The sequence below is a fragment of the Pezoporus wallicus genome, unplaced genomic scaffold (genome assembly GCF_028554395.1).
Source record: "Pezoporus wallicus isolate ANWC-B61680 ecotype Strahan unplaced genomic scaffold, APGP_CSIRO_Pwel_v1 contig_4166, whole genome shotgun sequence".
NCBI classification, from domain to species: domain Eukaryota; kingdom Metazoa; phylum Chordata; class Aves; order Psittaciformes; family Psittacidae; genus Pezoporus; species Pezoporus wallicus.
Genome location: NW_026637685.1, coordinates 533,253 through 548,160, shown reverse-complemented (window position 1 = coordinate 548,160; position 14,908 = coordinate 533,253). Strand labels below are relative to the sequence as shown.

At 40.9% G+C, this 14,908-nt stretch overlaps 1 protein-coding gene across 11 annotated transcripts in view; it reads right to left on the bottom strand.

The window, feature by feature from the left end:
* Positions 1-14,908, bottom strand: part of NCKAP5 (NCK associated protein 5) — a 505,074-nt gene that overhangs the window by 266,337 nt on the left and 223,829 nt on the right. For 10 of the 11 annotated variants that reach the window (XM_057407188.1, XM_057407190.1, XM_057407189.1 and 7 more), the window contains one exon: positions 14,175-14,252. In XM_057407188.1, the coding sequence (XP_057263171.1) occupies positions 14,175-14,252 (78 nt within the window). Of the gene's footprint in view, positions 1-514; positions 819-14,174; positions 14,253-14,908 lie in introns of those variants that run through there. The other variant, XM_057407195.1, reaches the window with a different exon arrangement.

Sequence of the window (14,908 nt, the reverse complement as noted above, 5' to 3'; positions counted from 1 at the left end):
TCTGAAGCAACAGGGCTCACTCAAACGCAGACACCGCCGGCTTCCCCCATGCGACTCCAGCAGGTAAAAAGGAAAAAAGCGTACTGCACGCTCCCCTCTGGCTAAGGAGGGGCAGAGCTCCGCGGCAGAGCCGGCCACTCACAGGCACGGTGCGGGGCGCCCAGCCGGGCAGAGGCCGTGGGGCGGCGCGGGGAGCCCGGTTTCCGCGGCAGCGGGGTTTCGGGGCTTCTTCGGCCCGCGGTCGCGGGACCCAGCCCTCCCTCCCGCGCGATGCTGCAGCGGCGCGGCTGCCGCGGGCTGCGCGGCCGGCGGGGCGGGGAAAAGGCCGGGCCGGCGGCATGGAGCGGCGGCAGGTGCCTCCCCCCGCCCGGCGCCGCGCCTGTCTCCGCGCAGCCCCGCGCCCCCCGGGCCGGCGCGGGAGAGCCGGGGAAGGGGAGGAGACGGCGGGGCTGGTGGGAGGCGGCGGCGCGGCGGGCAGGTGAGGGAGGGGAGGCGCTGCGAGGCCGACTCTTACCTGCTCGGCGGTGGGGCATGCTGCGGCGGACGGGGGCAGCGCGTCCCGGCGGGCCGCTGAGCCCGCTGCCGCCCCCCGCCTGGGCAGAGCAGCTGCCACCCCCCGGGCCGGCCGCCCCGCCGCCGCTCGGCTCTTCCGCTTTGTTCCGCCGCAGCGGCGTCTCCCGCTCCCGCCGCAGCCGCGGGACGCGTAACATGTGCCTGGGGAGGGCGGGCGGGCGCCCGGGGTGGCACTTTCGGCGGGGCGGGGAGCGCGATGGCCGGGCCCCTCCGCACCCGGCCCCGCGGAGGAGCGGAGCTGTCAGATCCAGCCCATCTGCCGCGATCGCAATCGGTCGCAACTGAATGGCTCCGGCAGCAGGGGCTCGCCGCGGCGGGAGGGGGTGTGTGTGTGTGTGTGTGTGTGTGTGTGTGTGTGTGTGTGTGAACGGGCCGGGCGGGCGGGGGGCAGCCATTGTCTGTGCTGGTGAGGCCCGGAGTGCCCCGGGCTGGAGGAGGCGGGCAGGAGCTGCCCGGGGATTTGGTGCCCGGGCGCCGCTCCCTATCGTCCCGGCGGCAGCGGGGCAGCGCCCGTCTGCGCGCTTTTGGGCGGCTGTGACCCCACGTGCGGGGCGGCTTACCCGGTGGTTCGCACAGGAGAGGAGAGCACGGCCCAGAACGAGAGGTTGGGCCCAACGCCTCTCTTCGAAGTTCGGGGGGTCGGGAGGGCCTTGGAGAGGCAGTGTCTGTGGTATGGCCCAGGGGCGTCCCTGCTGGTAAGGGTGCGGGGCCTGGGTGCGCAGCACGGAGGTACAAGGCTTCAGCTGAACAGACATCTGCAGGTGTGCACGGCACACTTTGAAAACCTTCTGTTGTATGAAAAGAATAAAGAATTGCTGAAAGCTTTTCATCTGGTAGTCAAAAACACGGCAAATGAAAAAAAATTGCCTTGTTACAGTATATCACACTGGTATCTGATCTGGTTATTTGTAGATAAAATACACTTAAAGAGAACCTGCGTGTAGAGTGAGAAAGAGCTCAGGCAAGATGTTGGGGTTTAACTAGAGAAAGTGTGAGGTGGAGGTCTTGGACACAAAGTAAGAAAAACTGTCATGATGCAAATGATTGAGCTGGATATGCTATAGTCAGGAAACTGCAGGAATCACAGGGTGCAAAGTAAATCCTCATGCTGAGACAAGACACTTCCCCATCCCTGGAAACATTCAAGGCAAGGTTGGACAGGGCTTTGAGAAACCTGGCCTAAGGGAAGGTGTTCCTGCCCATGGCAGGGGGTTGGAACTAGATGATCCTTAAGGTCCCTTAGTACCCAAACCATTCCATGATTATTTCAGGTGAAGGGTTGAGCCATATCTCAGAATCAGAGACAAGAAGGAGTACTGGAGAAATAACGCTTCAAAAATGCAAGTGGCAGGGGTTTTTCTGGATATTGAATTTAGAGGTTTCTAAACAGAGAATGATACACTCTCAAGAATGGAAAAATACATTGGAATTAAATATACCACCAGAAATAATGCTTGGATTTTACTTAACAGATTGGCTGTACCTGGAGACGGTGCATTATGCAGAAGGAACCTCTTCCTGTAACAGTACAGAGAACTCTCTCCAGAGTAGATGATACAGCAGTGTTCTTAAATATTATAAAACTCTCTGAAAGAACGCTGCAAAGAAGCATGAGACGGGACCTAGGCATAATGGCAGCTAAAGGGACAGAGTCTCCAAATCCAGAGGTCTCAGGTGGATTCTTATATACTGTTCAAACAAGGGCTCATCATTCAAACCATGATCCTGTAGAACTCACATAGTACTGAAGTAATGTCAACTCACATATTTAGTTGTTTTGTTGTGCAGGGAAACACCTTCTGAACTTTCCTAAAAGCTATTTTACCAAGTTCAAAGTATGTTCACTTTCTGTTTAAATAGAAATAATAATTTCCCAATAAAATGTAAGCACATTATAATGCCTGTTGCTAGCACAGTCAACCTAAATCACCTATACACATTCTTTTGTAAGTAGTGATGGAAACTGCAAAGGCTAAACGTTTTTTGAGACTTGGGTGACATATGAGTGGCTGCACTGGCTCTCCCTAGAAGAGAGCTCAGTGTTGTTTCTTTTCAGTGGCAAAGCCCAAATATCCAGAGAAAGATACAACACATTTCCACTATCCAGCCCCCTGGGAGCTCAGAGACATCCTGAGGCAAGCTTGCACCATCTCACTAGATTTCTTCCATGACTTTGTCCAGTCTTCAGCTGAACCCACACTTCTGAAATCTGTGATACCCTGTTGCAGATGCTCTGAACCTTGCTTACATGAACAATCTCTTCCTTTCATTTTTTTTTTTTGATGTGCCACCTGGTAGTTTCATCCGATACCCTATATTTCTTGCATTAAAAGCAGCAGTGGACAGTCTGCTCCTTTCCATGCTACTCATGTTTTTAGCTCTGTCATTCCTCTGCGTAAGTTACTGCTTTTTCAGACTCAAGAGTTTTAGTTGTTCCAAAAGTTGAAAACCTTCTCGTGCTTCTGATTACCCTTTCCTGCCCTCCTTTGAATTCTTCCAGCTCTGTTACAGCTTTTCTGAAACGGGAGACCAGAACTGCAACTGGTTTCCAAGCTGCAGCAAAATCACTGACATATGGATGATCCTTTCCTAGGTGTGGATCGTAACATGCTGTTCTAGTCTACTCAACAGTAAGTCTATAAACCAGTTTGTACAGACTATCAGTCTGTAAATTACTGTATAAAAGGCTTTTATTTAAAGACCACATCTATCTTTTTGCAATTCCCCTTTCCCAAATTCCTGCTGAAATCATTGACTGATTTCGCTAGATACGCTAGATTAATCAGGACTAGAGAAATGAAAAAAAAATATTGCCAGTTCTTTAACCATTTTCAGGCCTGAGCTTGCATCCTCTGAAATCAAGAGCAATGGAAGTGGTCTTCTACTCTGTAACTAAAAGTGATTTAAAATTAAAAAGAACCAGTATTTATCTACAATTTAAAGCTGTAATTACAACTTGAGTCTTTTTTATGCATATTGAGCTGTACTGTTCTTGACAGCTGAGATACTGTTCTTCTGTGTCTCTTTAATTTTATCTCAGTTTCATACACATCAATAAGTACATGTTCCAAGCCTTTATTTGTTGTCCCTAGGCTTGTGCAATTTTATCCAGCATAGACATGTACAAGATGATACACTAGTCTTCAAATAAAATTTGTGGCTTTGCTGGCCATTGCTTTGGAAATATAAGAAAAATGCAATGCTCATACCTCAAAATACTAAAATGAAGTAGATGATAGCATTAGCTTGATATGTTGAATGTAGCCATAGCTTTAAATACAGAAACCTAACAGCTGGCACTGACAAATGCAGTAATTGTCCAGTTACAGGAATGTTGTCGTTTTCTCAGAGACACCAAGCTACTGTTGAAGGGACAAGATGCTTCTTAAACTGACTTCTGATTCTCCACTGGCATAATGTACCTGTGGAGGTGATTTATCTCTGCTCGCTGTTGCATTCTTAAGATCTTTCAAAGGGAAGATACTTGGGAAAGAACAAGAACATTGACATGTTGGAAGTGATCAGTTTGCACAATAATCAGTAATGCTGAAATAACCATGTAATCCTGAAGAGGATCTGTACTTCACAGAGAAGCTACATACTTAAAAATGTGGGAGGAAAAAAACCCTTAGAATTTAGTTGTTAAGTTTCACTTCTTGTCCTTTATTTTAGTAGTGATTTATTTACCTACATAGGCCTGTAGCTATATAAAGGTGATGCAATACTAGATTTTGAGGTACTGTAGCTAAAGCACATAACCCTAGTGGAGTTCCAAAACTGTTAAACATGAGTAGGGTAGAAATTGCATGTACTGACATCATTTTAGGAACAGTTGCTCTTTCAGCCTGAGGATACTGTTCAGTGAGACCTGAGGCAGTACTTTCCTTTAGGGGACTTCAGTTCAAGTATCAGGACAATTGCCTGCACATCTGGAAAAACTGCCAGGGCAGGCTATTACACAAAAAGCTGCACAATAATAGCTGATGGACACACCCATGGAGTGCCCTGCACTGGCTGAAAAAAACACAGATCAGTCACTCAAGGAGAGGTTCCAGAACAAACTGGACCCAAATAGGCATGTTGGTATTTCCCAGTACAGACCAGTAAGCAGGACTGCAGGAAGATAATGGAAATTCAGAATTTAGACCCTTTATGGGAATTCTGAGTGTCTTTGGAGCTAGCTGAAGAAAGGGTCAAGGGCTGCCATTTGCACGTTTCCAAATTGCTGAACAGCAAAAAAAAGAAATTCTGCCATTACTGTTAGTGTAGAACGGCATTTGGCCATTTTTACAGGCATTTATAATGGTGTTATTAGAGAAAAGGAGAAGAGGGATTGAGAGTGCTTACAACTTTTGATCTGTGTTTCTGGACCGATCTCTCCCAGGGCTCTGCAGGAAGACAAGTACTTCCTTTGCATTTGATCTTTCTTGCCCAGCTGGGAAGAGTAGAAGATCCTAAAAATACAGGAAGCCTTACAGAAACCACGTCGTATGTACTTGTTTCTCTCAGAAGGACTTAACAGGATCTTGACTTGCCTGGTAGAGGACTAAGAATCTGCTGAATGACAAACAATACTGGATTTGTTTAAGCATTATCAGGAATTGAATGGGGAAGAATTGAGAGGTATCATCAAACCTCAGGTGCTGAACAGCACAAGTATGTGTCAATTCTGGCAGCATGTGGAAGCACATAGGCTTATTCCTCTGCTGTCTTTAAAGGTGCTGCATAAATTACAGCAAATTAAATATCCTGCAAAAGCTGGTATCTTCTTTCTTCTAGGCATTTGCTGAAGATTAATCTAGTCTTCTATTTTCTGCTTATTTAAGTTACACATTCTAGACTCTGCTTAGCTAATCAGGTGGTAATAAAACTAAGAGGTCTGTATTTTGCAGGGTTTATTAATTTTTGAAGTTCTCAGGGGAATAGCTACGTAAGAGTTTGCAAATTCTGAGCTATGCTGATTTAAATAGGGAAAAAAATATGCTCAGGTCTTTCATATCTGATGAATACTGCCTTATATTTGAAACCTTGTCCCTTGCGGAACCCATTACAATAATGTTTATACAGGTTTATGCTATAAATGCACAATATTTTCTCTGCAGCAGACTATGCTGGAATTTACTCCTGATTTAAAAAAAAAAAAAAGTGTGAATGGTCTATATCCCAGAATATGGATTTCTATAGACATAGTTATGCCCCTTTATTAGCAAATAAAGCAATATAATTTTCCAATATAATTATATTGGAAGTGCACCCTGGATCTTCTGCAACGTGTGTAAACAAGAAGCCAGCCAAATCCTACAGAATTAAAGCAAACTTTCAGAAAGCTGTGAAGTACCTCCCTGAGCTCTTCCTGCCTGATTACAGTCAGCACTGAAGCTAGGCTTCAGTGATCCTCCTAGATAATGCTGGCAACAGAGCTAAACTCTGCTTCTGCAGAAATACACTCTAGCACATCTGGATCTTTAGCTGCCAAGTGTACACAAAGACTGGAGAGAGATGCTGTCTGTTGTGGTAAAAAAGGAGGAGGGTGGCAGTGACGGCTCAGTGCACACTTAGCTTTAAATAGCAGGAAGAGGTGACATCACAGCAATATTTTGGATGCACAGGTGTCCTGCTTTCAACTCAAGCAGTATTTGTCTGTGATGCACTCAGCCAGATGACACAGGTATCTGCATCCATGGTTTTCTCTATATTAAAAAACATTTGCACCAGCACAGCAACAACAATATACTTAAAAAAAAAATAAAATTGCTTTGAGAGAACAGGGTAGAGCTCTTTTCTCTTTCTCCCCTTGCCACTACCCATCTCCTAACAGATGAGATCATTTACACAAACTTTTGTACTGCGGAGTGACAAGGGCTAAGGACATGATTTGGAGAGAACACTTCCAAAGATGGTTTCGTCTTCCACACCTCATCATGCTGTGAAGTGCAGACAGAAGAAAATGCTCTGCTGTCCGAAGCACAGGATAAGACTGTCAACATGCTTGCTTTAAGCCACAAAACCTTTTAAAGATTCAAGTGGTGATGTGGGCACTTCATCCCCCAGATTGGAGTGAACAGGCTGACAATACACCATGCTGTGACATGAGAAATACAACCTTATTATTGATACACTGAACTGGAACACAGAAAAATGCTGGCTTAGACACAGATCTCTTGTATAAGCTCCATTATTCAGTATATTCATAGAATTATAGAAAGGGTTGGGTTGAAAGGGACCTTAAAGATCATCTCTTTCCAACCCCAATTAACAACTTTGTTTTTCTCTGTAAAAAAGGAATTATGATATTTCTTGTTTCATCCTTGGGGCTGACTAGATGAAAACCATTTCTCACTTTATGTGGAACAATGAGGCCCTTCTCACTTGGGGTCTTAAAGTCTTAACGTTAATGTAATTTAGAAAAAATAAAAATGGTTGAGCATTACAGAATGAAATAGAAATGCTAAACTTGATTATTTAACTTATCTTTCAAGAGTGAAGCTCATCTACAGAGAAGAGTGATAACCCAACGTGTGTGGCTTCACACACAGTTTCCCACTGGCCTCTTCTCCATCTGCCATCAGCACTGCCCTGCTTGAGGACTTCATTAGTTAAACAGAACTGTGACATACCATTCCTTTAAAAATTACTTCATTAACTCATAAATTCTCCATTTGTCCTTCCTTAAAACACAACACCCCATCTAAAACCCTGCCTGACAGCCTGTGCCTGTACCCTAATCATTTTTATGATACATTGACATCCTCTTTTTGTATGAGCCAAAATTCTCCTTGACTTGATGTATATCCATGGATTTTCCTCTGCCAACTAGGAAAAAAGAGGCTCCATGTAAAGATAGGGCTGTTCAGCCTTAGAGAAGACTTCAGGGCAATGTCAGTATTACTCATAGGAATTATTCTTTGCTCTGTGAATAATTCCAGTGAAATAAATGGAATTATCTGAGGAGTGAAATATAATTCAACATAAATAAGGATGGCTGTGCCTAGGCATTAGTGGAAGACTAAATTCAACACCAAATAATAAAAACAGAGTACAGACGCTTCCCACTCGGAAATGCTTGATTTTTTAAAAAAGGACTAGATAAGCTGGGAGCACCAACAACAGATGAGTGCATATTCATTCCTTGTAGATTCTTATGTTGTTCTGTTATTTGGTTTCATATCAGAAAACTGGGGTACCAATTCAGATGAATGGGTGGTCTAACGTTTCTCCACACAGCTGATCCTTTCGGGTCAGCCTGTGCTGCCCCATGCAGTTGTGCAGTGTGTCTCTGTGCTGTGCCCAAAGCCTGCTACCTGAACCAAAGCATACTCTTCAGGAGACACAGACAAAAAACCTGACGCTTTCACTTAGCCACAGATAAAATGAGCTGAAAGCATATTTTCTTCCCAACCCTAAATAGCCACTACAGTAATATGTGCATCTGCCTACACAAAAGCATTTGTTCTTATAAAAAATGTAAAACAAATGGAGAAGCATGCCAACATTACACATTTCATTTCCCAGCATACAAATGAGGGTCTAATTTACTCTGGGCTGTTCATGCATTTTGCTTTTAACAAACATCCATATGTCAAATAGACCTTCCACATACTTCCCTGCTGGAGGTTTTTTTCCTTTCAACTTGGTAGGGAACATTTGTGATCCCTATTCTACCAAATATATCTGAAGAATATATTTTGCTCAAGGCCTTCTATTTTTTCATTTGAGAAATCAATTCATAGCTCTAGCAGTCTTACTATTATGACAAGCATACATCTGTGCAAAAATACCCCAATCCCTAATTAATTACAGAATGTTATTAGCATTTTTACATTTAACATTGGTTAATTTATTTATTTTTATACACATGACTTTATGAAGTCACTTGTTAAGCATCTTTTCGTATTTTGCCTGCAGTTTTAAAATCTGGGTAGTTTAGCATAGATACAGAGATTTGCTTGTATCAAAATTATTTTCTATTCAGATAGTTCCAAATCCTTTATGTAATGACTTCACTATCTGAGTCTTGACACTTCACTCCTGACTCGTGCAGTACTGACGGGGAATGTTAATAGTTTTCCCCAATTAAAGAGAACAGACTGAGGGTCATATTCTTTAAAATTAATAGTTGTTATGAATGTATCATGGCAAAATCATTCCAGATCATATTTCTCATCTACCACAGCACATCAACTTGAGCTTAATTTTAAGTCAGTTTAGTAAATACTGCACAAAATACGTACTATGAGAGTTAAAATGACTCATTGAAGGAGACTTACTTATTGACAAGGTAAAGAGTTACACAAAAAAAGACTTATCAATCAACTTTAATCAGTTGAAGACAATTATTTTATATGAATAATTAGTGGAACTGATCATAAAAAAATAGAACTTCTGCAAGGCATCTATTTTTATTTGTTTGAAAGACAGTGATCAGTCTTGATTTGAACACTGAGATAAATTACACCCACTTAAATAAGCACCACTTTTACTGCAATTGCAACAAGTGCTCTAATAGCTATCCAATGTTTTACCTTGGTTGCAAGTTTAGTATTTATAGTGGGCTTATGTAGTCTATACAGCTAACTTGTAATCTTTAACCTCTTCTCTCTTGCTTTTCTGTGATCCTATTAAAAGTATTATTTATAAGGCCAACAGTAAAACACTTGCTTTTCTCTATACTTGTTACTCACATTACCCCCACTCAGGTCAGTCATGAAAAAGTATCTTTAGCAACTGTGGTGTGAGATAGGCATTGTACTGGGGAGTCAAACAAAGCAATCAGTTTTTATTCACAGATAACACAATGGCAGTGCGTTTTGTGGCCTGTAACTACATCTGCACTGCTCACTGAACCATCCAAATTTACACTCAGCTAAAGAAAAGGACATTTGGCCAAAAATCAGATACATTTTTAATTGGTATCCTAATGCGCATATTCAAATACTAATCCTTGGTAGAAATGCGGATCTGAAGCAGTATTGTGAATGCTGTTATACAACTTGGTAGCCTTATATGGGTTTCATGGGATTTTTTTCACACATAAAGTCACAAACCAGAAGCCTCAGCTTTAGAGAGACATATGTGATGTTACAATGTTCACTGAGAACACCCGAGTACCTGTGATGACTGAATGGCTCCTAAATGTCAAACTCAGTTCTGCTCTGCCTTGGCCAGCCCCACCTCAAAACACTAAGGAAACTGAAAGGAAGACACCAGTGTTTTCACAGCTTTTACAAATTTATCATATATATCCACTGCTATATCTAGGAACGTTATAGAGATGTAGTGAACAAAAACCAAAAACAAAACCAACAAAAACCAACCAAACAAAAACCCCAAAACATGAACCAGAAAAGCACCACCACCACCTCAAAAAAAAACCACAGCAAAACAAAACACTGAGAAAAAGGTAAGAGGAGCGTGTTAATGGCTAATAGCACAAACCACCTTTTCTTCTGGCTTTATTCATCGCCAGATGGTGTGACAAGACAACAAGACACGTGGATAAAGAAGTAAAAAAAGAAGAAGCCTCATGGTGTTACAAACCAAATCAAACCAAACTACACCAAACCAATCTCTGCCTGCTGATCATGGGCTACACCAATTTTGGAAGAGAATTAATTCCAAATACAGTCTATAACTCATGTTAGCAACATAGACCAGAGGCAACTTTTGTTATCAGAAAGATTTAAAATGGGGTTTCAGCCACAAGACCTGGCTGCTTTGACCTTAGTTCCCCTCAGGCCAAGTTACTAAACCCCTGACAAGAAAAAGATACTAGAGCAGAGCATGACCTTATTTAGCTGAGGTAGCATTTGTTTTTTTTTTTCACAGCCTTCATTACTGTAATATCATACATAGGGTTTTTCATTTGTTTGCCACGCAATTTATTCCCCTAAGATTAGTCCTTTTATAGTCAAGCAGTTTAAAGTTAATCACAGTTGTTATTTTAATCTGTGCTCACCATTAAGAATTCTTGCAGAGCTATTTTGCTTGTTAGCAATTATGGTCTCCCAATGGAAGTTCATGATTACAGCAAAAACAACCTGTTTAATACTTGGCACCTCTTTAGTATACAAGGATTAAACCCAGGAGCATAGAAGTATGCTAATGCTGGTGATGAAAGTATAGCAAATCTATTTAACAAACTCTGGTTTTAAAATACAGCATTGGAGAAATGCCACACGGTCCTCATGCACATTTGTGGTCCTCCCCCTCTGTGCTTTTCATTCTTGTAACAAGGTAATAAGGTGCTGCTGATCATCCATTTACTATATGATGGTTGTGTCTGAAATGCATATATCCTCATGCTTTCACCAAACAGACCAAAGGTTTGGTCCTGCTTCCAGCAGTGCTAATAATAAAATTCCCTTGAAAGATCTAAGAACAGGGCCTGACCTTTGCATAGTTAGGTAAGCATCCTACACTGAAATATGAATTCTTTCGTCTATTAAGGGAACCAGTAATTGCTCTCAGTGATCTATGTGTCAGGACTTAAAAATTACAATCTGCTGTCAAGGTCAATTAGCAAAGACTGCAGGGGCAAATATCTGCTTCTCGTGTTGATTGTCCATTTGATTCTGCAATAAGAATTATACACAGTAATCCACATTAGCTGAAGTGGACAGATCATTAAATGACTTTGTCGGAAACAACACTGCAGGGGATCGCCCCAACCAATTCTGTCCTATTTAAAGTTATTTCCAGACAAGGCAGGGCAGAGAGATCTAAAATAACCCAGTGTTCTGGTTCAAGCTGATACACTGAATGAACAATCACTATTGTGCATCATCGCCGGTGATAAATATTGGCGATTTACATTGACGAGGGTCAAGTTTGTCTCACATTGGGTAAACTTATTTTGTTCAAACTTGAGAAATGGGGGAGCCACTGACAAGTCAAATATGCTACCATTTTCATCATTCTTCATGTGAAAATAATTATTGCAGAGAAGTGTTCAACATAAGAAAATCTGTGTTTAAAAAAGTCTGCAACTCCACATACTAGTGAGGTACCTTCACTTGTTGTAAAGGTTTTAAAGAACAAAACAACTGAAGCTGGGCTAGAGGTCTATTTTAGTAAAAAGCTATAAAATGTGACCTAACCATAGCCAGTTCTCTTGGGACAGCAATTACAGCAATAAATGTTCCACAGCAGATGCTAATGCCATGTATAAACAGTCCTCCTCTAAAATGAAAAGAAATTTTTGTCCCCACATGTCTTTTAGGGTCCCATTGTACATGTGAAAATGTAAAGGAAATGTAAAATTGATATGCACGCCATGACATCGGCTTTAGTCTCCTTTGCCTTAGCCAGGCTGCTATAAATCTGTCCTAGCTTTAAGTAATGGTGAAGGAGCTAAATGGTCAGAATTTGTGTCTGTCTTTTTTTATTAGCTCACCTAGAGTAAAGTAGGGGTTATCGGTCAATGTCAGGTTCAGCGCCCAGTGACCCAGTGGGTTAAAATCATGATAGTCACAAATCAAGAGCATAATGAAGTCTGAGAAGAGGTCTATGCTGATTTATTAGGACATCTGTCTGGCTATAGACATCCTAGTACTGCCCCTGTGTAGTGCGAGCTATTAGCATAATCCCCATCATGAAACATCTTTGAGATTTAAAAGAGAAAAATAAAGTGTTCAAAGAAGACTGGTGAAACCAGAAGGGTTTATCTTGCACTGCTCATTGTTTTTCTTATGTTGATACTCCATAAAAACAGTATTAAATATAAGTTAATACTAAAACTAAATTAGTCTTCAGTTTTCCAAAACCACTGAATTTTCAGAACACATCTGAATGTCTGTTCATAATGAAATAAACTCACGACCCCTGCTACTTTTCAATGACTTTTCCGTATTTTAATTTTTTATTGTTCATTTATATTTAACCATGGCGGTGTCATCCACATGTAATGTTATCACCTTTATTCTTTCAAAAATCATTTCCTGAATTCTGTAATCTTATATGCAAACTTCAGTTTCTTGTGCCAATTATCCTAGTACCATTAAAAGAAAGCAGGGATTAAACACAAACTTTCTGAATTTTGCCTATAAATAAGACTGAATTTTGCCTATAAATGCCGTATGCTGTAAATGCTGTAATATTACTTTATATCCTATAGGTCAACAAGTTTCTGAGCTGGATACCAATTAATACTGTCATGTGCAAAACTACATTTTTTTGTACATAAGAGGTATTCAACTGAAAAATAGGACAGATCATTATTTCTTCTTTGATTGGAACTAAGGTGAAATAGATTTCAATCTATGAAGATTAAATTATTCCCTGAAGATTACTTTACATTTGACTCTATATTAATAAAGATTGTCACTGCTCATGTGCCTTCATCAAAAAAAATACAGTTAAATATATGCATTTAGAAAAAATATATGGCTTCAATGAGTTTCAGCACTGGTATTAGTCCATTTCCATTATATTATATGGTATCTCAGGTAGGAATTTAGCTGGTAACTATAAAATTATGAGATAGTGATAGTTAATAGCGACTGAATACTTTGAAAATGCCAAGTACAAGCAAGTACTGCAAAGTGCTGTCATGCAGATCTTTTTAGACCAGCTGTGGCAATAATAATTGTATACAAGTGGAAAGTCTGGAAGAGTTAATGTAGAAATTATCAAGAGATAATTAATTCATTACGGGTGTGACACTTCTGAGCCTCCTAAAGATTAGGTAATTTCATCACTACCTTTACCGTTTCATATTAGAACAGCCCTAACAAAACAGATAGAGAACAGTACTGCTGAAATACAAGAAAAAAGAATCTATAGGTTTAGAAATTTTTGCCATCACAGTTGAGTGATGATTGATAAATTTTGGAAATTTCTGGCAAAACCACTTAAGCACAATATGCAATAACTTGTTATTGTGAAGAGGAAAACTTTGGAATGAAGTGAGCACCTTTGTGCGAGAGCTGACCACCTCCCCCTGTGAGTAGATGATATTTACTAGACCAGACAAATGCATGGAGTTTTGCAAGGTCCTACAGCAGTCTTACTGTTTGAGGAGCTCTTCAGAAGTGCTCGTGCAGTTACCACATTTGCTGTACAGCAAAGCAGAAAAGCCCAGGAGGTGCACAGCAGCATGTGGAAATCACTGCTTTGCTTAAACCAGAGCTAAGACTGGGCAGCCTGCACTGACCAACAAAACCAAAGGAGAAACAGAAAATCTGGATCATCAAAAATACTACAAAATTTTAAAAACATGTTTATTTCAGTCTCAAAACTCTTAATTTCTCAGGCTGCTATGCTGGTTTTTTGGCTAATTTGTGTGCCATTTGGTGAAAACACATTCAAGAATATAAGACCATTTCTTAAATTGAGTCCAGTTAAAAGAATCTGAAGTAGTTAGCGTCCACTGCTTAGCAAATTCAACATGAGGAAACCTGTGCATGTAACTGCCTGATTAGCAAAGGCAAGATTCAACTTGCGTGTGAAGCCCTACTTATTCCACTTACATAAGGTTTTCTAGTCCTCAAAGAATTAAACAGTGGAGAAACTGAATACGCAATCATTTATTTGAACTCCAGAATGAAAAGTATGGATTGCAGTGTGTTTTCCAAAATAGCAACATAAAAACGTGTGCACAGTACTTGCCTCCATAAATTCCAACGTTGTTCTTCCAGCTGGGTCACTAAATGCTCAATGTACTTGTTTGAGTCCATATATTCCTAAATAAAAGATGATAAAAAGGTTAGTTTTTCAATTTTCAAAGCATTTGTAAAATTTTGAGTGAAAGAGTCAGTTTATGGAGTGCACTTTCATTTTGCACCCAAGGTTATCCTATGTACACAGAAATCATCACAGTGATGTAAAATTTTAGATCAAAACTAAATTTGGATGCCTACCAAGTGAACAGGGCAGCAGCCCAATACACTTCTTAAAGATTATTTGTGGGGAAGACAAAAGTTGGTGAGCCTATGCAAGCAGCACAAATAAATTAGAGAAAAATAAATGCATGCCCATATTCTAAGCCCAGAATTGTGTTCCCTGAATCCAGACTGAAAAATAACTTCTCAACAGTGCAGTCACTCTTCTGGTGCACATTTCGTTTATTTTAGGTATAAATCAAAGTGAAAGGAATATTTGACTTAAATATTATAGCCTGTACCCTATTTGAAAATGAAACTACAACTCAGCTCCTGTATCATTTCCAGTTCAGCTTTTGCAGATGCCATAACCTGCAGTATCATCTATACACATTTGATTCTGGACAGAATTTCTGATAAATAATCATTTGCAGATGAACAATTTGGATTTTTTGCTTACTGAAGACTGTCCTTTAAATTCAGTGCAAAGAGATGTTTCTTCTCAGCAGAGGAATATA